Source organism: Lathamus discolor, chromosome 6, assembly GCF_037157495.1.
Source record: "Lathamus discolor isolate bLatDis1 chromosome 6, bLatDis1.hap1, whole genome shotgun sequence".
NCBI lineage: Eukaryota > Metazoa > Chordata > Aves > Psittaciformes > Psittacidae > Lathamus > Lathamus discolor.
The window spans coordinates 73,599,695-73,624,432 of record NC_088889.1 but is presented as its reverse complement, the minus strand read 5'-3'; the positions used below and the strand labels follow the sequence as shown (position 1 = coordinate 73,624,432).

Genomic DNA, 24,738 nt, shown 5'->3' with positions numbered 1-24,738 from the left:
AGGAATAAAATCATTATTTTTCCCCCTCCAAGGCTGTCTTCCCAATTAATGAGACTGAGAACACGTTCCAAAAAATCTATTTTTCCCCTCCAGGCTTTTTCTAATGTACTCAACTTATTCTGTAGTGTGTCTTGTGCTTCCTTTATGGAGTTTGATGCCTAAATATTTAGTGGTGGTTGGCCGGCTGGAGCCCCTGTAAATACTTCTCATGCTGCTGCAGCCTCTTGCATGCTCGGTAGGTGAGCGCAGGCCTGGCCATCCCCATCCTCTTCTCATCCCCCTTCTCCTTTCTCCTGGCCTGCCTGGATGAGAAACAGCTGGGCTGGAGCGAACAGGTGCTCCTTTCCCACAGCATTGGGGTGGCGAGGAGATGCCATTGCTAGAGAACCTGGCAAACCTCAAGGAGCTTTTCCTACTTAAAGCCTTACCTGTAACCTACACAGATAATGTTTTGATACATTTTCCTCTGTTTAAACTTTTTTTATTTTTTTTTTTGGGGGGGTATATACATTTTTTACAAACCTCCAAATAAGCAGTGGGATGCAAATTCAGGCTAAAATCTCTGTGTGTGCTGAGTGGTTCCAGTGTGGGCTTCAGTGGCCTGGGGTGGTTCTCCCATGGGCTCTCGGGACACTTTGTGCTCCCCTATCCTTCTCCCAATCCTCCTGAACCCATCTTTGTTCCCCAGGGCAGTGATGGGTGAGAGAGGCAGGCGAGGAGGGTAAGGATGAAGAGCAGGACCAGTGTCCTCAGGGTCAGCAGAGGGACAAGGGTCAAAAGAGCACAGACATTAGGGTCTCCTTCCAAACGCCTGTGGCATATTCATTTTGTGGAGCTTTGCAGCTCCAAAATGGATTGGCTGATATGCTTCAAGCCCTGTTTTTAAAAGAATCACTTTTGGTAAAAGACTAAGCATGAATTTTTAGGCCTAGAGGAGTTATCTCTGAAAGAGTTAATTCTGCCAGAGGGGAGATTGAGATGAGCTTTTAAGCAGAAGCTCTTCTCTGTGAGGGTGCTGAGGCACTGGCACAGGGTGCCCAGAGGAGCTGTGGCTGCCCCATCCCTGGCAGTGTTCAAGGCCAGGTTGGATGGGGCTTGGAGCAACCTGGTCTGGTGGAAGGTGTCCCTGCCCATGGCAGGGGGTTGGAACTGGAGGAGCTTTAAGGTCCCTTCCAACCCAAATCAGTCTAGGTTTCTATGGTATTAACTGGGTGACGATGGGAAAGGGGTGCTCAGCACAGCCCCAGAAGTGTTACCCTGGATGCTGAAGTCACGTCTGTGCTCTTTTAATTTGTAAAGTGTCTGTATAAATACAATCTCCTCACTCAGGTGCTCCCTCTGCTCTCTTTCCTGACCAAACCATGTTTCCCTCCATTTGGCACAGGACAAAGCCAAGGCAGCACCCAAGGAGTGTGTTGTAGCCTCCTGTGACCCACAGCTTGCTCAGATCCATCAGCTCCCTGGGGATGAGCAGGTTTCACATCTCGGTGTGATGGGCTCACTACTGACCACCAAGGAGGACGATGAAGAGGTCATCTGTGAGGAGCATGATTATTTTGTGGTGGACAAGTTGTTCTGCAAGCAGCTCTGCTGTTCCTCCAGGGTTAAGAGCAGTTCAAAGCATATCATGGTCATGTTTGCATCATGCCTTGGCTGGCGGGTACGAAGCCAGCAGCTGGGATCCCAGGAATGGGGATGTGTATCTCCATAGTTTGACTCAGACGTTCTATAACCTCAGGGAACCACTTTCTGGGCCAGAAGACTGAGAGAACTGCTCTCTCATGGTGGTTTGAGCTCTAGTTGGATGATGGCCAGTGCAGGGGCTGGGTTTTACTTGGTCCCCTGCTGACAGCCTTGTTTGTATTCCTGCAGGTCCTGCATGTGGGGTGGTTGTTAATAGCTCGTTGGTGGGTGGGTGACTGGCCAGATCTTGCTCCTGCTCCGGACACCTTCCACCAGACCAGGTTGCTCCAAGCCCCTGTGTCCAACCTGGCCTTGAACACTGCCAGGGATGGGGCAGCCACAGCTTCTCTGGGCACCCTGTGCCAGCGCCTCAGCACCCTCACAGGGAAGAGCTTCTGCCTAAGAGCTCATCTCAGTCTCCCCTCTGTCAGGTTAAAGGCATTCCCCTACAGGCCCTTGTCCAAAGCCCTTTTTCCAGCTTTCTTCTCAGCCCCTTTACGTGCTGGAAGACTGTAAGATGATCTCCCCTGAGCCTTCTCTTCTCTCCAGGCTTCAGAAGGGACCAGTCATGCTGAGCCCAGTCTTGTAGGGCAGGGTGAAGGGTGCAGAGGTGAGATGGTGGGTCTGCTCCCTGCCAAGGTGCTCCTGGGGGTTCAGGAAGTACCTCTCTGGAGACCCTCATCCTTGTGCTGCCATCCCCTTGCATGCCTCAGGGGCGTGGTGGTCCCCAGCCTGAGGTGGCAGAGCTGCAGTTGGGATGCTGACACCCAGCGGGCTGCACACTCCGTGCTGGAGGACAGTGTAATTCACTGCAGGGCCTCGGGGTGAGAGCTGCCTGCTCAGCTGCCAGTCTTTTCCCTTGCCTTTCCTTTTTCTTTTCTATGACAAAACACGGAACTTCACCTATAAACCAGTATATGCATGTATAAGCTGGTATGCCCAAGGATTAAAACAAAAGTAAGTCATGTTTGAGGGTATCAGGCAGTGCATGAATGCCATGTGGAGATCAGGCAACTGGCACCTCCCCAAAATGACGCCAAACATTAAAAAAACAGGCTCTAGGAGCAACCCGGCCATGCCGCACTCCCTGCACATGCCGAGCTCAGGGCTCCATGCTATAAATAGCAGCACGTTCAGCTCCACATCATGGCCCTGATTCTGCAAACAGTTAAGCCCAGCTCCTTCAAGTCTCAGTGACAGTTTTCAGGTTGTATTCAAGAAAGAGAAGAAAACATAAGGTGGAAACCAGGGTGTGCAGCACGCTGTTGATCCCGGGCTGTGGGCAGACATAGAGCTTGGGGGTCTGATGCTCCTCCCTGCACCTTTACCTGCCTAATTCGGGATCTGATGAATGGAAACACGGAGAGTAGGTGTCCACACCTGTGCGTGCCTGTTGCCCTGGATGATGTTGTTGAGCTGAGAGAGTTTACAAGCTTCAGTGGTTTTGCCAGCGCTTTGACAGGAACTTTCATCCAAGAGAAGCTCCGATGAGCAGCAAGTGCACGGCTTGGGGAGATCCTTCCACAAGGAGAAGCTCTGCAGTAAATCGTCTGTACGTGCGTGCATCTGAATATATGCATGACTTAATTTTTACAGGCATGTAGCAGTACGAGGGGAGTCAAGAAAACAAAGTTTCCTGGACGAGCTCTCGGTAAAGAAATGCTTTGAAGTGTGGGTCTGCCATAGAGTGGTGTGAGCTGCAAGGGATTTGAGGGTGAGCAGCTTGGCTGGGGAAGCAGGGTAGGAAGAGGCTGGGGAGATGCTGGGAGGGGCCAGGCAAGGGAAGGGGTCGTGGCAGGGGAAGGAAAGTCTGAGTGCAAATGGACTCATGTATTTGGGGGTGTTGGTGTACGCTCATTAGCAGAGTTGCTTTTTCTCCTGGTAGGAAGGCAAGCTTGGGGATGGAGCCGCTCCTCATTACCTTGACTGATGAGGAACCCAAAGATGGACCTTAGAGCAGCTCCAGTGCCTAAATGGGCCTACAAGAAACCTGGAGAGGGGCTTTGGACAAGTACCTGTAGGGACAGGACAAGGGGGAATGGCTTTAACCTGACAGAGAGGAGGCTGAGATGAGCTCTTAGGCAGAAGCTCTTCCCTGTGAGGGTGCTGAGGCGCTGGCACAGGGTGCCCAGAGAAGCTGTGGCTGCCCCATCCCTGGCAGTGTTCAAGGCCAGGTTGGACGGGGCTTGGAGCAACCTGGTCTGGTGGGAGGTGTTCCTGCCCATGGCAGAGGGTTGGGACTGGATGAGCTTTAGTGTTTCTTCCAAACCAAACCAGTCTGTGATTCTATGATTTATGTGCCAAGTGGAAGGATATCGAGGGAGGAGGGGGGTCACTGGGTGCTGTGGGACTGGTGGGCGCCAGGGCTGTGCCAGTGCAGCTTATGGCAGTGGGGTTTGGCTCTGCTGTTCCTCCTTGGTCCAACGCACAATGTGTGGCAGATATCTGCTCCTCTCTGAAGGGTGAGCTCTGAGGAAGACGAAGCAAAATTTAATGATGCTCTGTCTTGGTCTGGCCTACATGAATACAGCCTGTCAGCAGGGCCAGGGCAAGCTGCTGAGAGTGAGAGGCTGGTAATGGGGTTTGCTTGTCCAGGAGAATCCATCCCATTGCTTTCTTGAGGTCAGATACAGGTTGGGTTAAGATGAAGCCCAGTTATCCAAAGAACCTGGTTTACGTTTGCATTTCAGCCCCTAGGTCTCCTGGGTCCAAGATGTGCAGGTTGAGCAACCAGAAGAGACCATTCAGCCTCTGGTGAGATGAGCTGGTGGAGGGTGGTGTCCACATGCTCGCGGGATGATGTCCTGGCATAGTGAGGTGGTGGGTTCAGGCTGCAGTCTGAGCAAGGCTGTGGGACGCAGTGAAACATGGGGCGTCTTCCTGTTTGGGTCCACGGTGTCTCCAGTAGGGATTGCTACTGGGAGGACACAGCGAGCTCCTACAGCTTGCAAGTGCAAGGTTGAGCTGCTCTGTGGGGGGAGGGGGGTGTCTGCAGGGGTTCATTTCTGTTCCCTGGATTACCTCAATTTACATCTCGTGTAGAGACATGCTTTCCTTCTGCTTCCCTGCTGAATGGTCCAATAGCACATTGCTATAGTTCTTAGCATGTTTTTACCTTCCACTGGACTCAGACCCAACCTGGATGAGTGTCAATGCCCCTGTGCATGCACAGGGTCAGGCTGTTTGCAGGCAAGTGTGGTAGCAGGTTCAGGCTCCAGGGCTGGTGGGATGAGCTAGCTGCTGAAGAATGAATGTGATGGATCCATTGGCATCCTCCCCTGGCTGGGTAAGGACTGCAGGGACTCACTCGCCCTCCTTGGAGCCTTTGGAGTTAAGGCAGGAGGAGGCAGGATCACCACAACAAAGGGCTGGGGCTGGCAGTGCAGAAATGCTGATGGCTTAACGCATCCCCCCATGGTCTGCCATGGTCTTCAGCTTTGCCAAATGCCATCCTCCAACAGACCAAGCCCCTTTTCTTATTCCCAGTGGCACACATCCTCCCTCCTACCCTTGAACCAGCCCTTCTCACCATCAGGGCAAGCAGTGCTGCTGCCACAGCCTGGCTGTTCCCCTGCCACCCAATTTTGTTCTGGTGTGACCTACCCTTTCTTAACCACCCCTGTTCTCTGTTCCTTAATCACCCCCATCCTTTGGCACGCAGGCAGGAGGGACCTGCTTTTCAGCAAGGGTGGCCTTTAAAGGTGCCCGGAGCTCCCTCCCAAGCGGGAGCTGCTTTGCAGCACAGCCACATTGAAGGTAGGAGTTACCACCATGATTTTCAGCTGAGCAATCTGGTTCATCCAGCTGGAAAATAAGGTTTTGGGATTTGAGGGTTCATCCTGCCTCCCGTTAGTGTTTCAGGGTCACTTGGGGCTGTACCAGCCTGGAGCCTGGGCAGGGCTGTTTTGGGGGTTTGGTGCTGGGCACAGGTTGTGGTGGTGGCCAGACTGCTGCAAGGGAGGAGGCAGCACCCCACAGCCCTTTGGTCTCTTGGACAAATCTGTGGCAGAGGCAGGGAGCTGGAAGGGTACATGGTGCCCTGACACCTGGGGTGGTCCGGGTGGGTTGGCCCTTGCTCAGAGGGATGCTGCTAGCTGGGGCGGAGGAATGGCATCTCCTTCCTCCTCCTCCTTCCAAACAACCCTCTCACATCCCAGGCTCTGAATTTCATTCCCCTTCCAACAATCAGGCATCAAGTCCCGATTAGTCATAGCTGCAGCATGTTGCAGAGACATGGAGCTTGACAAACGGCTGTGCCTGAAAGCACCAACCACTGGGATCCAGCGGTGAGGAGCTAGGATGGGGTGGGATGAGCTCTGCAGCCTTGGTCCCCCCATCATGTCCCACCCTGGGGGCCAAGTGCCTGCTGCCCATGCCCAAATCCTCCTGGAATGCCCTCGGCTCAGCTTGGGAACTCAGCTCAGGAACTCAGCTCAGGGATGCTGGGGTGGGTGCCGAGGTCCCAGATAGTGACCATGCATGGATGGGAGGTTGGCAGCACAGGCCACTATAGGCGGTGGCCCACGAGTTTGTTTTGTAGGATCCTCTTCTAGCATGGAAAATAGCTCATCCTCAGTTCTTATGTCTTGTGTTTGTGTGGGCATTGATTATGCTGGGAGTTACTGAGCCAGATTTTATGGGAATGACTTAGAAAGCTGCCACCTGCAAGCGGCTGCTTGTCCTTGGGGATTATTTTGGTGTAGTTTCTAAATAATTGCATGAGGCTCCTTCAGCCTTACTAATAACTTCGCTCTCCCAGGGACGCTGCCCAGAAAAGGATAAACTGAGATTATGCTTGGCAACATTTAGGAGAGGAAAAAGTACAACAGGATTGATGTCTGCTGGTGGGGATAAATAAATCATCAATACCTCTGCCTTAGCCCCTCCGTGAGCATCCGTGTTTCCAACCCCATGTCTGTTATCAACCTAGCTTGGCTGAAGTACGGAATTCAGAGCAGTCCTTTCCATCAGCTTCATCTTTCCTGTCTGCAGCACGTTGTGGTGATTCTTACCACTGACCAGCAAGGCCAGCTGTGGAGATGAGCTGTCTTAGAGAAGCCTGCCTGTGGCTTATATATGTTGTGTAACTTGGGCTTGTTAAATAGATGATTTTAATAGCTTACAAAATAGCTGACATAGTGCCTGAAATGTGAAATTAACAGAATAACTTCAAGCACTCATGTTGGCCCAGCCTGTCACAGGTTTGCAAAGGCCAAAAATGTCTTTGACATTCAGTACAACATGTAGTGTGTTAACAAAGGTGCTTTGCAGGGCCAAAGGGAGCTGGGGCTGCGTGTGTGTCCCTGTGGTCACCCTGGCCTGGCGAGGAGGGGCAGCACTGGGAATGCCACTGGGAAAATGAGGTCTTCCTGCTGTTCCAGTGGTTTTGATGCACTGGACAAGCCTTAGCCCAGATGCAGCTGCGTGTTGCTCTACTAGTTTGGGAGGCTGCATTTTTACACCTCCTGGAAAGGTGCTTTTTGAGAACTGGGATATGGGTGCCTCTGGCTAATAAATCCTCTCAGTTCATCTTGCACCGGGTAAAAGTACTGGGGAAGCTGGTGTCCTGCTGCCTTCCCTTTCCTCCAGAGCATTTCTGAGGTGTTCCTAGCATGCTGCACTTCTCTGCAAGCTCAAAGGGCTCTGAGCATCTCAGGGAGAGGAGAGCACTTTCCACCACAGCAAGGGCAGTGCAAGCCTGGCTCAGGAAGAAATGTTTTACAGTGAGGGTGGTGAGGCACTGGCACAGGTTGCCCAGAGAGGTGGTGAATGCACCATCCCTGGAGACGTTCAAGGCCAGGCTGGAAGTGGTTCTGAGCAACCTGATCTAGATGAAGATGTCCCTGCTCACTGCAGGGGGGGTGGGGGGTTGGAATAGATGAGCTTTTAAGGTCCCTTCCAACCCAAACCAATCTGTGATTCTGTGATTCTTGTGTAGGGAGGGGCAGAGGGTAGCTGTGGAATGAGCTTGAGACAACACTTAACCGTGCTGGCAGGTAATCCTGCATCTTGGCAGGCTGCACCAAGGAGCTGTGGGCTTGGCATCAACATTCCCTTCTGCACTGCCTCTGCCTGGGTGGTTGTTTCCTCTGCAGAGGAAGGAGATTAAAGATGGTGCCTGGCTGAATCCAAAAGAGATAGCACTTGGAAGGCACACACCGGGGGGGGAGCAAGGTGCTTGGGGACACCGCCGGGCTCTGAGGACATCATCTTGGACAGTGTCCTGGTGTCCCACCTCCCTCTCCTTGCCCGTGAATGCCAGAGGGATAGAGGTTGTTGCCTGGCAGGGTTTCAGTTGCTGCCATGCCCAGTTCCATGTGTAGGGTAGTGAGGATGCTCCTGCCCTTCCAGGTGTCTCTGAGGTACCCGGTCCCCACTGCCACTTGACTCCATGTCTGGGGAGGAAAGGGTGGAGATGGGCGCAAGCCTCACTTGGAGTGTTTGTTTTAAAAAGAAAGACACGTGGATCAAAATTACGCTCTCCATTATTTCATTAAGGGATTTAAAATGTGCTTCCTAAATCCTGAGTCATCAATGAAATGAGCAACTGAGGAGCAACGCGGTGGGTCCCGCTGGAGCGTGACTCACACTGCGCTGGGACTTGGGGCTTGCAGGGGACTCGTGAACCAGGGGATGCTCCTCTCCCCTCCTTCCTCCTTCCCTCTCAGCAAGGCCAGAGTCTCCCTAGCATCTGGAGCAGCAGCAAGAGCTATCTGGGAGCCCAGATCTATTCTGGGAGCTAAACACACACTCAGCCATGCCTCTCTGGAGTCCCCACCTATGCCCTGATACACAGGAGCCACCAGCAGACAGTGCTCCTGTAGAAGCCTCTGGATCAGCCAACAGTGCAGGCAGGCATCTGTTTTATCGTATACTTGAATAGATTAAAGCCGCCAGATCCCATATCAGTTCCAGAGGAATTGGTCTTTCCTCACAGAAATCCGAGGAAAATGCCAGGTTACCTTTTGCTCATTCTGGGGAGCTTTCTGCCTCTTTTAGTCCTCAGGCACAGGCAGAAAAAAGAAAACCAGTCCCAGCTCCCTGAAAGCCAGTGACTGTCCCCTCTGCGCTGGTTTATCTACTTGGCTTTGTGCAGGCCCTTTGAAGTGCCACTCTATCTCTGCTGCTGGAGTTGATTCCAACTCAGTTCAAGTTCAGTGCCAGGACATTTTCCCTATGATCCAGGCTGCATGTTCCCTTTACCTGGCTCCTTTACATCCTGTCCTTCCCTTGACTTCTCCATAATCCTGCTCTCCTGAGGATGCTACCTGATTCTGTGATACCCAGTGTGGTGAGACAGGGGTGGTGCCTGGTGGCACTGTCACAGCCCATGCTGCTGCCCCTGGGGAGATGCTTCAGCTGCTGCCCCTTTGTGCAGGCAGCTCCTGCCCAGAGCTACCCATCACCCTGGGTGCTCTCAGGTGAATACCCTCAATCCATCAGTAGAGACCCACTCCCCTGCTTGGGAGGATCTTTCCAGGCGCTGCTCTGAGCTCTTGCAGTGCTCCTGGCCAGTTATAGAATACAGAATCATAGAATAGTTGGGCTGTTGGGATGACCCTGCCCTGGGTAAAATGCCTTGGACAGGTTTTTACTACAGCTACATCCTATAGTTGAACTGCTGCATAAAGTCAGGCCAGCCCAAGGTGCCCCAAGGTCTCTCCCTTCTTCCTCCTGCCAGTGGCTCTGCACTGCTTTACTTGCATTTATCTTAGTATTTGGTTTATCCACTACGTGGTCTGTTAACCTTGGTGGAAGATCCCTGTTTGTGGCTGCTGTTCTGACACCATGTATGCCTGAGCTCACTTCTTCTTCATGAGGATCTCACTCAGAGGCATTCAAACACTTGTCCTTGCCTTGGTCTTCCTGCTTGCCCTGACCATCTTCTCCTGCCTAGGCATCACCTCTAACAGCTTCCAGAAAGCTCTGCTCTATTTGTTGGTGATTCTTGTGGCCAAGTACTTTTCTGCCACTCCTCTGGAGCACTCTGGATCCACAGCCACCTTGGTTTTCACAGAACCCCAGACTGGTTTGGGTGGGAAGGGGCCTTAAAGCTCATCCAGTTTCAGCCCCCTGCCTCGGGCAGGGACACTTTCCACTAGACCTGCTTGGTCCAAGAAATGCAACATAGTAGGATGGACCTGTGTAACTTCATCTGACTGCTGGGCATAGTCCCTTTCTCTCCTGGGAAGAGTAAGGAGGCAAAGGGCTGTGCAGGGGCAATATGGGGAAACTGAGGCGTGAAGAGGGAAGAAATGGCTCAAGACCAGACCTTGGGGTGGTGGTAGAGCCAGGAGCTGATCCACGGCTCCTGGCCTTGCTGCAGGCCCAATTCCTTGGACACATTGCTGTGTCACACATCTGCTTTTCCTCCTCATGCTATTTTCTCAGGAAGCGTTAGTCAGCTATTTTGGCTATTCATTGCTGCATTGAGTCCCAGTTTCACTGGGGTGTTTTCCCCTCTCCCCAAAGTTAATGCCTCACTCTTTTATTCCAGATATCTAAAACCTTCTTGGTTTTCCTTGACTCTTAAAAAATAATTGCTTGATAAGCTTAAGGCAGCCCCTTCTCTCAGCATGCTCGTGCAGCTCATCCTGCTCATGGCTCATAGCCGTGGTGCTTCCTGCAGGAGCTGAACTTCCAATGTGATTTTCTTTTTCCCCCTAGTTTCCACGTGGTTTCTCCTCATTAGAGTTTGGCTTCAAATACCTGCACCTTCAGGAGGTTAACGCTTGTGGCACCCATCACTGCTGCAGATTCTGTTGCCTCCTGGGCTGGGGATGCTGGTGATGGTTACCCCAGTGCTTTAGGAAGGTAGAAGAGTCTCAGTGTTGTTTTTTGCTGTTACCAGTTATCAGAAAGGTCAGGTGTGTCTTGGATCTTGCTATGGAGTTGATGGGACCATGGCCCTCAGCTGCAGGTGGGGGGAGGATCTGACTGGGGGCATGCCGGTTTCCCATGTGTTGTTTCAATAGCATTGAGAAAGCTGTTTGCAAGTGGTTTCTCCTCAAGTATCAACAGTTCTCTCTGATCCCTGCTAACAGAGATAGCAGAAGGAACTGGATTTGTCATGGCTTGTGAACCTTGTTGCAGCTAATCCATGGTTTGGGAACTAGCACCCTTGGTTTTGGGTGTCAGGTTTAAATAAGCAAGGAAATATCTCATGGGAATGCTGTGTCTGAGGAAGTGGAGGTGTTCTGCATGTGCTGTGGGCTTGGAGGACAGGTGCTATTGCTCAAGGCATTTGCTCTGTGGAGTTACTGCTGTGCTTGTTTCTCTGTTGCTTCAGGAATGCAAGGAGTGGTTGAGGAGATCTGGGATTTCCTGGAGATCACCCAGTCCAACCTCCTGCTCAAGGCAGCATCACTGCACTGGGTTCTCCTTGATGCCCATGACCATGTGGACATGCCCATGTCCAGCTGGGTTTTGAATGTCTCCAGTACCTCTCTGGACAGCCTGTGCCTAGTGTTGGACCGCCCCATACCAGTGTCTGGCCACTGATCCCATAGGGCTTTGTGGTGGCTTCTTGCTGCTGTCATGTCAGAGGGGGGGAAGCAATGGGGAGAGCCAAAGGGTGCTTGTGTAGCGCATCCTGCCAGTGATGGGGATTGCTCAGAGATTTTGCACGCCCATATGGCAGCTGGCAAGTGGAAGGGCTGTTCCTTGTATGCTCCCAGCTCTATGCCAGGATGGAGCTCTGGTGTGTGCCCATGAGATGCGTAAGAGGACGGTACGTATCCAGACCCACGTACCCTGCACTGCGGGTTTGGCTGCAGCTTTCCCATGCTGGTGTGAACAAACACCTCCATGCTGTGGGAAGGGTCAGCCACCCCCAAACCACGGTCTCATCTCACTGGCTTGGCCAGAGACGAGGGGATGTTGTGGTGACTGTGGATCCCCGCCAGCTTAAAAGCCGGGGCTCCCCTCACCCTCCTTGCTTTTCAGGGCCAGGGTGGGAGCGCTGGGCTGCTTTGGAGAGTGCCGGGAGAATTCCGCGCCCCTCATTAGCATTCGGCCCCGCTGCTTTGGCGTTCAGGCTCGCCATTGCCTGGCAACCACGGAGCAAAACTACAACAGCAGCCCCAGAGCCCCATCGTCCTTCCCGCGACCGTGCACTCGCACCGGCACCCGCCTGCCGCCCTTGCAGGGACCGGGAGCTGGACCATGACGGGTGCTGGGGCCACCCCGTGGTGCTGCCCATGGTCCCCCATCCCAGCGCAGCACAAGGGTAAGGACCATCCCCAAGAGGAGGAGGAGGAGGAGGAGGAGGGGGCTCTGATGGTGCAATGGCTTTGCTGACACTCAGATCTGTGGTGTCGGTCGGTCTGTCTCAGAGCTGCCTGTGCAAGGACAGCCTGTGCCTCTACCTTCCTTGGTAGCGGGGCCCCGTCTGTGCTTGGCAAGCAGAACTGAAGTCTCAGGGCAGCCTCAGCCATGGGTGCCTCTGGGACATGGCGTGTTGGGGGACAAACCTGGGCGCATGTGGGTGCCTGTAGCCCTGTCAGGCACAGCGGTGGGTCTGTGCTCTCTGTGCGTGGCATTCGCATACCTTTGTGTGCATCCAAAGCAGGGTCTGTGGCATGCACATACCCGGATGTGTGCCCAAAGCAGGCCTGTCACCCCTGGGTTCCCCAGGACAGTCCCCTCCTAACTTAAGGTGCCATACTTCTGCAAGTGATGGGAGATGCAGACATGATGAGTTCATTGGGTTCAGACCTAATGCATCTCCACACCTCTGCTTTGACTCTTCATTTTTACATCCTTGGCTGCCTGGGCTCTGCCCACAGCATGTTCGGTGGCTGGGGTCCTAACTGCCTGTCCAGCCAGCCCACACCACCGGCAACCAAAAGCACATGCCTTCTCCTGTTTGCCACATCTTCATCAATGATTCTTGCTTGGCAAAGAGTTAAAACAATACATCTGTCTTTTATGTCTTGCAGAGCCTGGGGTCAGCAGACAAGAAGGACTTTTACCAGCCAAAGTAAGTGCCAGTAGCTGTGGTGAATAATTGCATGGAAATTCCCGGTTGGTCTGTATTCCCGAGCAGCTCTGTGGCTTGCTAAGATTAGACATTTCAATGTACAAGAATAGCTGCTGCAATTACACAAGTGAGGATAACAGGGGAAAGGCTGCCAATCATTTTGGGTTTTGGGCATATGCAACTCATTCAGTTAGGTCAGAAGGAATCACGACAACTTGACTGAGTCTGAGGGACAGAGCTGGTGGCTGAAGCAGAGGAAATGCAGGGGTAACCTTTCCCACCTCTGGCTCCCTCTGCTCCAGGTTTGCACAGCTCTGCCGCTTTGGAGATCTGAAGGGTTTCGTTCTGTGTCACAACGGGCTGATCTTAAAGCACGTCTACTGCAGCCCATACTTTGACATTGATGCCTGTCATCTTCCATCTGTTGTGTTTTGTAAAGCACAGTGAGCAGCAGGGGTGAGAGGACAGGAAGAGGTTTTCTGGAGCCACCATATTCATGAACATGAACAAAGGACCTGCAGATCGCCCCACTAACATAAGCAGTTGGTTACTTAATGCGTCCCTTGTCCATGGCTCTGAGCTGGCTGCAAGAGTCCATAAGCGAGAGTGTGAGCATGGGGCACTTACAGCTGTCAACCTCTGGGACCTGTACTAAGATGCAAGTACAGCATTGCAATAGCAGGCCAGTAGTGTTGTTCCACCCAGTGTGGAACAACCAGTGTGTCTCTTTGTCGAAGTATATGTCCCATACCACCATTATTTGGATAGTAGCAAACTATGAAAAGCCATGCTGAAGTTTGGTTCTGGCGGTTGTGCGTGTGTGAGTTGCATGTGAGACTTTGTGTTGATCCTGCTCTGTTAGGGAAGCGAACATCTTCATGTTATCACTTTTTTTCTTCTGAAAAAGCCCACCATAGATTGTTTTGAATTTGCAAACAGTGCTTTGATGTGCACGCTTGTCAGAAGAGTGTGCTTCTGGAAGATTCAGAAGGAATTGGGCTGAGGAGATACCTCCTCCAAAACTCACTGTCCTTCTGCACTTGGTCTTCCTTTGCTGCTTTCCCAAACATTCCTGCAGAGCTGCTGCCCAGCGGTGCCTGAGCACACAGCGAATCACTGTCGTTCGAGTCACTCTTGGTGTCTCTGACACACTTGGAGGCATGTCAAAGGCTGGAAATGTCATGAAGCACGTTATGGAGCAGCCTGCTCGCTGTCTTGGTGTGCAAGTGCTTGGTGCGTGCAGGTTCTTCAGTTATCTGCTGGTTCCTTTTCCTTTATTCCACCAGAAGTTTCCTAGGTGCGTACTGAAAAGTCTGATTTCGGGGAGCTCCTCTGTGGCTCACCCCAAGGCTGTGCTGATCATTGGCTTTCCAAAGCTGTTGGCTGCTAAAGACTACTGAAAGTACAGCCAGAGCCACTTCCCAGGCTGTTTAATCCCACCTGGCTTTCTGGGAGATCAGAGGTATATTCCAGGAGGCTATGGAGTAATTGTGAATGCAACAACAAAATGAACAAATACCTGGCAAAGGACTTATAACCATGTTTTTGTGACCTTTGGCAATAGTCTTCCAAAATCTTGGTGCTTCTTGCTGTGATGCTAGAGTGTATGTTCTGACAAGGAGGCTCAAGGGATCAAAGCATCTCTAGTGTTTGTATTCCAGATGAAGCTTTTGGGGGCTTTAAGTAAGAGATTTGAAGAAAATATATGTAAGTAGCTCCTACTCTTTGGTTTTTCTGGGGTGGTTTTGGTGCTAGGTAGCAACAATTACAGTGCTACTTCTATAGCTCGTCTTACCAGAGAAATGAAGGGTGTTTCTCTGCCTTCAATGGGAGAACATGGGCTTCCGTTGTGGAGCTGTTGGGGGTAGAAGGTCTTGTAGGTACAGGTTGTCTTATTAGTGTTGACCTGTTCCTCTGTGCCATGATGCTACAGGACCTCTATGATTTGTCCAAGCAGTTTGTGATACCAGCTGTGACTTGACTAATCATGTATTACAGTGTTCCTCAGTGGCTGTTTTGGGGTTGTGAGTGTTTTGGGGTTGTGACTGGTAGAGTTTGTGGCTGTGATGCTGCCTGGTACCACCACCCTATCCAGCCCAGCTTTCTGATCCACCAGCAGATGCTGGCACCATTGCTGCTGCAGGCAGACCTGCTCCTACTGCTGCAGCCCCTCTTCACGGCTCGGCCAAGCACCTGAGGGAGTCCCTCAGCCTCTGGCAGGACTGGAGCTTGGTCTTCCTCAGCAGAGAAGGATCCCTGGCAGCTGCCAAAGGCCTGGTGGACCTCCGAGGGCTTGGGAGAAGTCTAGTAGTGAATGGCTGGTCCTCTAGCCCCTATGTGCTAGAGGCACACAGCACATTCAGCTCCACATTGGCTGTTTCTCTGCTTTTCCTTTTCTGTGCTTCAGAGGCAGGAATTCTCCCTGCCCATCAAACCCCTGCGCTGCAGGAGCAGGGTTGGAACATCCCTGCTCTCAGGTTGGTGGGTTTGGGCTCTCACAGCAAATACAGGTTGTAGAAAAAGAAAAAGGAAAGACACACATGCCAGAAATCTGGGCAGTGGGGTTTATCACCACTTAACCTAGGAATGAATCTTGCTTGGTTCTTACCATGTTCAGAATCTTTCCTCCTCCTCACTGGACATCAGGTACTCCATTATCTGGGTTTCTTTGTGTCACCTTGGGTGACTACTTTCCTTCCTTTGTTGCCTCTTCCCTTCAGAAATAGAAAGGCTGTCATTATGTTCCCTCACCCTAGAGTTGCCATTGGTCTATCTCAGCCAGCAGCAGGGTGTTTCCTAAGTGCCTGGAAAAGCCCAGCACTCATCAAGGATATGGAGGGGTGTCTACTGTCATACACCAGCCTTTGATGGCCTTTACCCAAAGCTCTTCCCCTCTGCCCAGAACATCCAAGAGGTTTTAAGGTACAGATGCACATTACATCACTGGAGAACTGAATGGGCTAGAGATCATCTTGGAAAGAACAGGCCCCCAAATAGCTCCTGTAGCTGAAACACCTGAGAGAGGAGCCTGGGAATGGCCATGAGACCATCAGCAAGCCAACATCTGCACAGGCTTCCCCACCTGCATTAGCTCCTCCAGCTGTCTCGTGTGGGCAGGTACAGATGCCTTTCTGTGTTTCCAAAGCAGGTTGTTCAGATGTCAGAATAGAACAACATATCCTTACATAAGTCTCATCTGGTGCAGTTTGGGCACATACATTCCCCATCACAACCCTGCCTGCAGGCCCACTGCGTCTGGGATCTGGCCCATGTTCATAGGGACCAGGGAAGAAACACCTCTTGGGCTGAGATCAGCCCTGAACTGCTTACTCCTTTGTCAGCCCAAGTTTGGAAGCTGCTAATGCAGCTGTAATGTTAGAATATCCAGGCTTGCAGAGGTCCTTCCCTGTTTCTCACAGAGGGCCTTGAGTGCTTTGTCAAGACAGTCTCCTGAGCGAGGACTTGCTGGCTGACGACCCAGGGACTCCAGGCTCAGAGACAGGAATAAGCTCTCCTGGGGCAGATGCTTTTGCTTAATAACTCTCCTGCCAGGGCTGGTTGGAAGTGTCTTGACAGGAGCTGAAGTCTGGTGTGTTTGCTAATTCCCCCTGGCATATATTTGCTCTTCAGTGTCAGACACCAACTGGGACTCAGTTTCTAAAAAACCCAGAAAGAAATGTTGGTGATAATACCAACCATCAAACCCCTAGCAAATGTAGACTGGAATATCTGTGTTTAATTAAAGTGTCACTGATTTGCTGCAGGAGCTGCTAGTGCTCCCTCCTCATGCTGCCTCCTCTGCTGAGAGCAATGCTCACCTGTCAAGAGAGTCATCACTCGGGAGCAGTTAATATTTGCTAGGCACTAGAGGTGTCAAGAGAGACACTTCTGTAGTGACACAAAATGCTCTTCACTGATCTGCTTCTTCAGTCCCTTGGACTGATGTGGCTATGCTGAAGAGACCTGATGTCTCTGAGCCCATTCCTGCTCCAGCAGATTCCCACAGCCCTTCCATACAGGCACCTCCGTGGCTTTGTCTCCATTCCAGATTAAAGACTGCTGCTCGCCTTCTGTTCTTTAACCTCAGATGTATAAACACACAGGGAACCTTTGAAATCACCTTACACAAAGCAGCAGCTCGTGTTTGTTTTGCCTTGTAGTCTTCGTTATGTCAAGATGTCTCTGCAGTTAATTCATTGTCAACCTGCTTTTAAAGCAGAACATTTCATCGCTCAGACTAAAACCTTTCCATGTCAGCATTTAGATGAAAGTGAGCGTTTTGCTGCTGGATCATTATCTTATAAAACCGTGGTGTTTTAAAGGATCTAGAAATCAGTATTTACGTCTTGGAAGCATTAAAGACCATCATAATAAGCAAGATGTGTTCCTAAGCCGGGTGTTCATTTCATTGCCTCCTTAACTCAGACATAATTGTTATAGTAATGATGATAATAACACACATTTATGCTACATGATATGAGTCCTTTGGTGATAGCTGAGAGTCATTCAGCTGGGATGTTCTTCACGCAGCTCAGGTTCCCTTGCAAAGTGCCAAGCAGCGGGAGGAGGACACACAGGGAAAGCAGGGAGTAAGAGATGGTGCAGATGAGACAAGGGGAACGGTGGGAAAGGAGAAGCAATGCCAAGGCTGCCCTTCTGTAGTGAAGCCATGGGATACTCAACACTGCAAGAAACTGCCCCAAAAATGCCTTCACAGGGTTGGAGGATGCTTCTGCCAGCTTCAGTTGTGGGAAAGGATGAAGCACTATCGCCACCATCTCTGGTGGCAGTGGGAGGGCAGAGCAGTGGGGTGGAAGAGGTGTTGGGCTCTGTGGGGTAGGTGCCCCTCAGAAAGGTGCAGGTTGGCAGCTGAAGGGGAGCAGAGCCCTCCAGAAGGGACCATGAGCATAGGCTCCAAGCTTCCAACCCCAAACCCTGGCTGAGGAAGTTCTCTGGGGAGTTGGGATGTTAACATGCGATGGAGCGATGGATTATGATGCTGGTCAGGGGTAGCAGCTGGGGATGGACCACTGAAATTTTACTGCAAGCTTAAAACGTATTTCCCCTGGGGAAAATGGATTCAGAGTCTGAGGTCTAGGCAGGTGGAGGGGCTTTAAGCCTGTCCGAGTGCTGGGAAAGGAAGGGAATCCTGGAAAGGTACTTTGGTGAAAAGTCCTGGTTCATCAAATGCCAGTCTGCGGGTGGAGAACAGAGCTGGTTCTAGCAGAAATGGGTCTGAATGGTGGGAGGTAGCTCATGCCGTGGCAGTATTAGACATCTGCAGTGGGTGCAGGAGACTGGCTGGTGATCCAGCCTCTGAACGGTTTTGCAGCTTTCCTTCTGGCTTTCAGGAGGTGTCCCCTGCCCTGTGGTGTGCTGATCTTTTAAGCTAAGGTGGTCCAGTCTTTCCCAGTAGTGCCTTCAGCCCAGAAAGGCTTCTGGAGACCTGACTGATCTGGGCAGGGGTCCTGCTGAAGACCACTGGGTTGTGTGGAGTATGGATGAATCCAAATCTTATTTGTTTCCTTTTTTACTGCTGGTTGTGTCGGAGTGCTCACCCTGGACCCTTACATCTCCTGGGGCTGGTGGTGCTCCACACCCAGATTTATGAGGACAGAGATGGCACCGGGACCCTCTATAACACAAGTTAAATATCTTGGCCTGAGGGAGGTCGGGATAAGGAACCACTTGGCTTCAGCAGTCCCTTGAGCCCAGGGGACAGGAGAAGGAGTTGCTGGTGCTGGTGGAGCCCATGCTGCCCTGCTCTGAGTGCCCACTCAGCTCTCCAGCCCTCCCAGACCTGGAGGTATAACAAAGTTTTAGTTTTCATTGTTTCTGTGCAGCTTTTAATGTGTTAAGTGAGGTTGCATGTAGGCTCTCACTGTGCAGGTTGTCATAGAAACTTGACGGGCTTTTTTCTCCTATCCCCCCAGCCCTTTTCTTTCAACCAAAGCAGAGTTGGATTCCCCCCCCACCCCCTGGAATTTCAGTTCCAGTCCAATTGAAAACCTGCCTGGCCCTGATTCCCTGTCCCCGGCACTGCCACAAAGACTTGCTGTCTTTATGTCATTCTTCCTTCCGTCCCAACTGAAGGGTGCATGTTCCTGCAAACCAGGCACTTTCCCGGTAATGCGGAGTGTGCTTCTGTCCCCATGGAGCCTTCACTGAGATTGGGGCTGATCCTCAGCCCATCTCCTATGGGGCCTCATGGTAGGAGAAGATCTCCTTGCTCACCATGGGGTTCCTCTCCTTGCTGCTTCTTCTGAACCAATGGAACTGAGTGTGCATGGCCACTTGGTGACGGTTGCTGGTCCTTTGCTGAAGACTCTGAAATGGGATCTGCCTGCTCCACTGGCCTGAGCCCGGGGCTGCCGTCCCTTCTTGTAGGATGGGAGAGCAACACTGCCAGCTCAGAGCTGAGCCCGGCACAGAAGCCTATGCACCAGCTGCAGCCCTTTCACATTGGCTCTGCTCCGCATTAATAATGAAAAGGGAATCGAGCGTGGGAAGATGGGCATTTTTTAACACAATAACCAAGGCTGCATTCTCCCTTGAGCGAGAGAGTAATGTGTTTGCTGCAGTGAGTCAACATGGAGATGCTTTTAACATGGGAGGTAATGCTTCCGCCCACAGCAGCCATTGGTTCCACAGCTGAGTGCCAAGAGGGAGAAGTGAGTTGAGGTGTTCCCCAAGGTGCTCAGGCAGCACTTTTTTTCTGGTGTTTCTCCAAGAGCTGTGAGAGATCCTTTCCCACACATTTTGTTCCTGGCACGAGCCTTGACAGGGACTCCTCACCGCTAGTTGAACTTCTCTCTGTGTTCAGTTCTGGGCCCCTCACTACAAGAGAGACATTGAGGTGCTGGAGTGGGTCCAGAGAAGGGCAATGGAGATGGTGAGGGTCTGGAGCACAAGTGTGATGAGGAACGGCTGAAGGAACTGGGGAGGGTTTAGCCGGGAGAAAAGAAGGCTCAGGGGGGACCTTATTGATCTCTGCAACTACCTGAAAGGAGGATGGAGCCAGGAGATAGGGATTGGTCTCTTCTTCCAAGGAACAAATGACAGGACAAGAGGAGATGGCCTCAAGCTGTGCCAGGGGAGGTTTAGACTGGATATTAGGAACAATTCCTTCCCCAAAGGGTGCTCAGGCATTGGAACAGGCTGCCCAGGGCAGTGGTGGAGTCACCAACCCTGGAAGTGTTCACAAACCGTGTAGACGAGGCCCTCAGTGCCATGGGTTAGTGGTGGCCTTGGCAGTGCTGAGGAATGGTTGGAGTGGATGATCTGAAAGGTCTTTTCCAACCTGGTTGGTTCTGTGATTCTATGATTCTAGCTCTGAACCTCGCCTTCGTGAGCCAGCACCTATTTTTGCTGCTCGGTGACTCCCAGCTCCTCAGCGCTCCAAAGCCAGTGCTATCCTGTGAGTCACCCCTCTTCATCATAATGCATGCCAGGGGTTATCCTCAGAGCTCCAGTTATCCGCTGGGATTCATTTGTATGGGATTTAGGTGTGAAAGGGTCTGGAATCACGCCTTTTGGCTTCCTGTGTGCTGTAGAGATGTAAATGCTGCTCACATGCTTCTGAGCAAGCTGAAGAGGTTGTGATTGCACTCTGAGAGGGACCTAATCCTCTGAGCATCTCTGAGAGGTACCTAATCCTGACTCAAAACTTGTTTGAGCTTGTTGGGCTTCAGCTCCCAGGCCCTGGCTCCCTGTGTGTCTCACTGGATAAAAGAAGTTGGTGCCGCTCTGGTTTGTGGACCGGTGGCAGAGTTTTTGTCAATAAACTCAATATAGCTCAAATCTTTTGCAGCAGGATAATTTCTCCAGCCCATGGATCAGTTTCGTGACTCATCCCTCCAGCCTACTTTTTTTAGTGTCCCCTTTTAAATGTGGGGACCCGTATCACTGGAGCACTTCTGTGTCTGTCTCAACAGTGCAATATGTGTAACTCTCCTCTCCCCCAAGAACTGCATCAGCATTTTTCATCACAGCATCACATTAGAGCCTTGTGTTGGGTTGGTCACCCGTGGTGACCTTGAGCCTTTCTGGAGGCTCTTTCTTGTCTGGGATACAGTCCGTGTTCATAAATACGGTCTGAAATCCTTCTCTGTAGGTGTGTCATTCTGCACTGGGCTGCATTAACATACACAGTGTTTGAATGGGCTCAGCATTACCAAGCAACCCACATTTCACTCTCTGCCATCAATATTTACTGTTACATCAATCTTCCTGTCAGCTGCTGATTTTTTTGGGGTGAGGATTTTGTATTTTCTCCTTGCTCATCGATGAAGGTATTGACTAGCATGCTCCCTGTGGAGTCCCATTGACAGTTTCTGATTGAGACCTGTCAGCCATCTCTTCATTATTTAACTTGCTTTATTGGTACTGTATAGTCCTGTCTTCTAAAATCAGGATGTCAGGAAGCACTTAGTGCTCTGCCTGCACAGCACTAATGTATGTGGTGCCTTTTCAGCTCAGCCTGTATTTGTTAAAGAGTGACATCAGGTTCATTTGATGAGATCTCTTCTCAACAAAGACACACTGAGTGACTTTAATTATAACTTACAGCCTTTAATTATTTCTTAATTTAATTCCAGATGAGCCCTGCCTTCTGTGTCTTATATCAGGCTGACCATTTAGTAAATAACTAGGTCATCTTAACTGCTGGCTGGGAATATTGCTGTGAAGGAGCCATTTGCCATCTAAATGTGGCAGCCCCAAGTTTGCTCAAAACAAGCAGCAGAGCCCAGAAATCCCTCCCCAGCTTTGCAGGGACGTTATCTGTGCTGGCTGCTTAGTGTATTTGGTTTAGTGTATTTGGATGCAGGTGAGTATACTAATGGTTTCGGAAAGCTTCATCTCTCCTAGAAAGTACTTCACTATTCTTTTCCCCCAAACACAGAATAAATATCTACTGAGTGTTTGCTTTTCCTGCATCATTGTGAGCAGTCCTACAGTCTCTGCTTAAAAATGGTCCTGTTGCTCTCTGGAAAGGGACCTATTGCTAGTGTGCATCTCTCAGTAGTATATATGGCATCTCCAGCCATTCATTTTCCCCTCCTTTAGTTTCCCTTATCAGTTTCCTACACATTGTATTTTTAAATTTGTATTGACCACTCTTTATTGTACATTCTAGTTCCACTTTTAAGCCTTCATTTAGCAAAGGGGATTTCTAAGTCAGTTTTCCTAACTATGAAATTAGGATTTTACAGACATTCAGTGCATTAACTTCTGCCTTGAAAAGTTATCAACTGCAGTCTTTAGAAATGCGTGTGGTATTTTACTGCTGGCTCCATGAGTCTCCTTGCATGTGTGACGCATAAGCCCAAATCCTTTGTAACGCATTTCTTTCAATCCATTAAGAACATATATTTAAGGCTGAGCTCCTGTGCTGGCTTAGGTATGATGTGCTGTGCCTCTTCCCAGTCCTTGGTGAGAAGGTAAACGTGTATTTGTTCAAGCACTGACTGCTAAAAGGTCTGTAATTCTAAAGAAAATAATATAATGGCATGTACTGTAAGCACTGAGTGCCCTCCTCTTTCTTCCCTGCCATCCCTCCTACACAGAGACTTCTGATCACGTAAATAGTCATAGCAGGTTTCAGTGATGTCAAGTGTGTTGAATTTCTGCTTGTGAGTGAAATTTTCCCATTCCTCATGCTCTTTTCTCAACCTCACTGCCTTACATCGTCTCAAGAGCTTGCTGCTTTGCCTGTCAGCACAGCAGGAGCAAGGGCTCTGATACTCTGTCCTGGAACAACCGCAGGTTAGTGGGTCTTTTTACTCAAATGCTCAGTTCTGGTATTTTCTCTCCATGCCTTCATCTGCGGTGCTAATCACACAGCTGGGCCACAGAATCATCAGCAGCAACAGCAGCCTGCTCTATCTTCAGCAGCTTGTCCTCACCTAAGACCAGCCTCACCAGGGCCAACCTGAGAGTATCTGAGCCCTTTGCAGTGTGGCAGCACCAGAGGTTGCCCTGTGCTCACCTGCCAGTGGTGCTATTCTGTAGAAGAGCATCCTGAGCCCGCTGTCAGGCATCATCTCTTGGGAAAGACCGTTTGCAGTGTCCTTCCAAACTGATCCACTCTCTTTAGTGACATAATGGCATTAACCTGATAGAGGAGGGATTGTGATGAGCTCTTAGGCAGAAGCTCTTCCCTGTGAGGGTGCTGAGGCGCTGGCACAGGGTGCCCAGAGGAGCTGTGGCTGCCCCATCCCTGGCAGTGTTCAAGGCCAGGTTGGACACCGGGGCTTGGAACAACCTGCTGTAGCGGAAGGTGTCCCTGCCCATGGCAGGGGGTTGGGACTGGATGAGCTTCAAGGTCCCTTCCAACCCAAACAGTTCTGTGATTGTCTCCAGCATGGTTGTTTCCTGCTTTGCTCCGGTATGGACCACAAGCAGAGCAGGATGTATGCTGTGGGTGGAGGCCCTGCGGCTCTGAGCCACCTGAGCTCCCGAGAAGCACAAATTGTTGCTGGTGGTGGAAATAACAGCTTTAACCTTGAGGGCAATTGGCTGGGTCCCCAAGCTCTGGAGTTGGTGTTTATGTCTCTTTGCTCTGGAGGGATAATCAGGCTGAATACACTGATTGACTTGGTGCGTACTGAGCAGACTGTGAGGAGACATGTAGATAACACCAGTTTGCTCAGGAAACAGTGTGTTTGAGGACATTAAAGGAGGAAAATGCTATTGTCTTTACTGCATCCTGACAACGCGGTGTGTGCAGATATCTCAGGCTTTAAGCTCTTCTGCAGGTTTCTGACATTATCAAGGACAGGATTCAGAATAGCACAGTGACTCCCAGGAGATGTGCAGTGGGAAGGGACAAGGGTGTGGGTGCTTGGTTGTCTCTTCAGGCTTGGGACATCATGTAAAAGGGCATCACCTCCAGCATCACCATGTAATTTATAGGGAAATTAATTCTTCCTCCAGAAGTGCCTCATCTCTCCATGACAGCTAGCTCAGATCTCTGCCATCAGTCTTGCCACTTACGGCTGTCAACACATCCAGAAGGTACGACTGAAGGTAGGATGAGCCTATAATAATTACTGAAGAAACACTGGAGAATGGTATTTCTACCTAATTAAAGACTTGATTGAATCAAGCTATGGAAAGTACAGGGAGATAGACCTTGGCAAGACTTTGGCACATTCTACTGAGAGGTTGTGGGAGGTTGCTAACCGTCAGCCACAAGAAAACACCTTCTTGCCACACAGTAAATGGAATTGTGTGCACTGCTTTCAGGAAACAGGCTGGAGAAGGAGGCAAAAGGAACCCCAGGGCCTGCAAAGTCCCAGTTCCACATTTAAAAATAGAAAAGCTAAACCTTCCAAAAGGCTTGAATGCCTCAAGAAAACTTCTGGAGCTGACAGTTCTCAAACAGGAGCTGTTACAGGTTTTTCTTTGTGGTATGATGTAGGAAGGAAAAAGCACCTAAGGAGGAAAGGCTCAGCTGCATTCATTCTGTCCCTCAGATGTCAGAGATGCTTATTACTGACACAGCTATCTCATTAGAAAGCTGAAATACAGCTTCAGATTGGGGCTCCTCATGACCTAGGCCTTACCATGGAGCTGTGCAGCCTTGCAGTTTTCTCTTGCATGGGGAGTCCTGCCAGAGCCAGCAAGGTGGTTCTGGGTGCCCTCTTCAAGCACCAGTTTGGTCATCTGTTTCCCATTGTGTTCCTCTTCTGTCCTTCTTTTAATCAAAGCTTTTGTCCTGGATCCTAAGCCACCGTTTGGCAGATCACAGAATCCCAGACTGCTTTGGGTGGGAAAGGACCTTAAAGCTCATCCAGTTCCAACCCCCTGCCATGGGCAGGGACACCTTCCACTAGACCAGGTTGCTCCAAGCCCCGTCCAACCTGGCCTTGAACACTGCCAGGGATGGGGCAGCCACAGCTTCTCTGGGCACCCTGTGCCAGCGCCTCAGCACCCTCACAGGGAAGAGCTTCTGCCTAAGAGCTCATCTCAGTCTCCCCTCTGGCAGGTTAAAGCCATTCCCCCTTGGCCTGTCCCTACAGACCCTTGCCCAAAGCCCCTCTCCAGGTTTCTTGTAGCCCCTTTAGGCACTG

The 24,738-nt window shown here is 50.9% G+C and overlaps 1 protein-coding gene across 6 annotated transcripts in view; it reads left to right on the top strand.

Moving 5' to 3' along the window:
* LOC136016422 (ankyrin repeat and fibronectin type-III domain-containing protein 1-like) overlaps positions 1-24,738 on the top strand; it is a 231,786-nt gene that overhangs the window by 144,659 nt on the left and 62,389 nt on the right. For 5 of the 6 annotated variants that reach the window (XM_065683594.1, XM_065683598.1, XM_065683595.1 and 2 more), the window contains one exon: positions 12,624-12,664. In XM_065683594.1, coding sequence (XP_065539666.1) covers positions 12,624-12,664 — 41 coding nt within the window. Of the gene's footprint in view, positions 1-11,357; positions 11,414-12,623; positions 12,665-24,738 lie in introns of those variants that run through there. The other variant, XM_065683597.1, reaches the window with a different exon arrangement.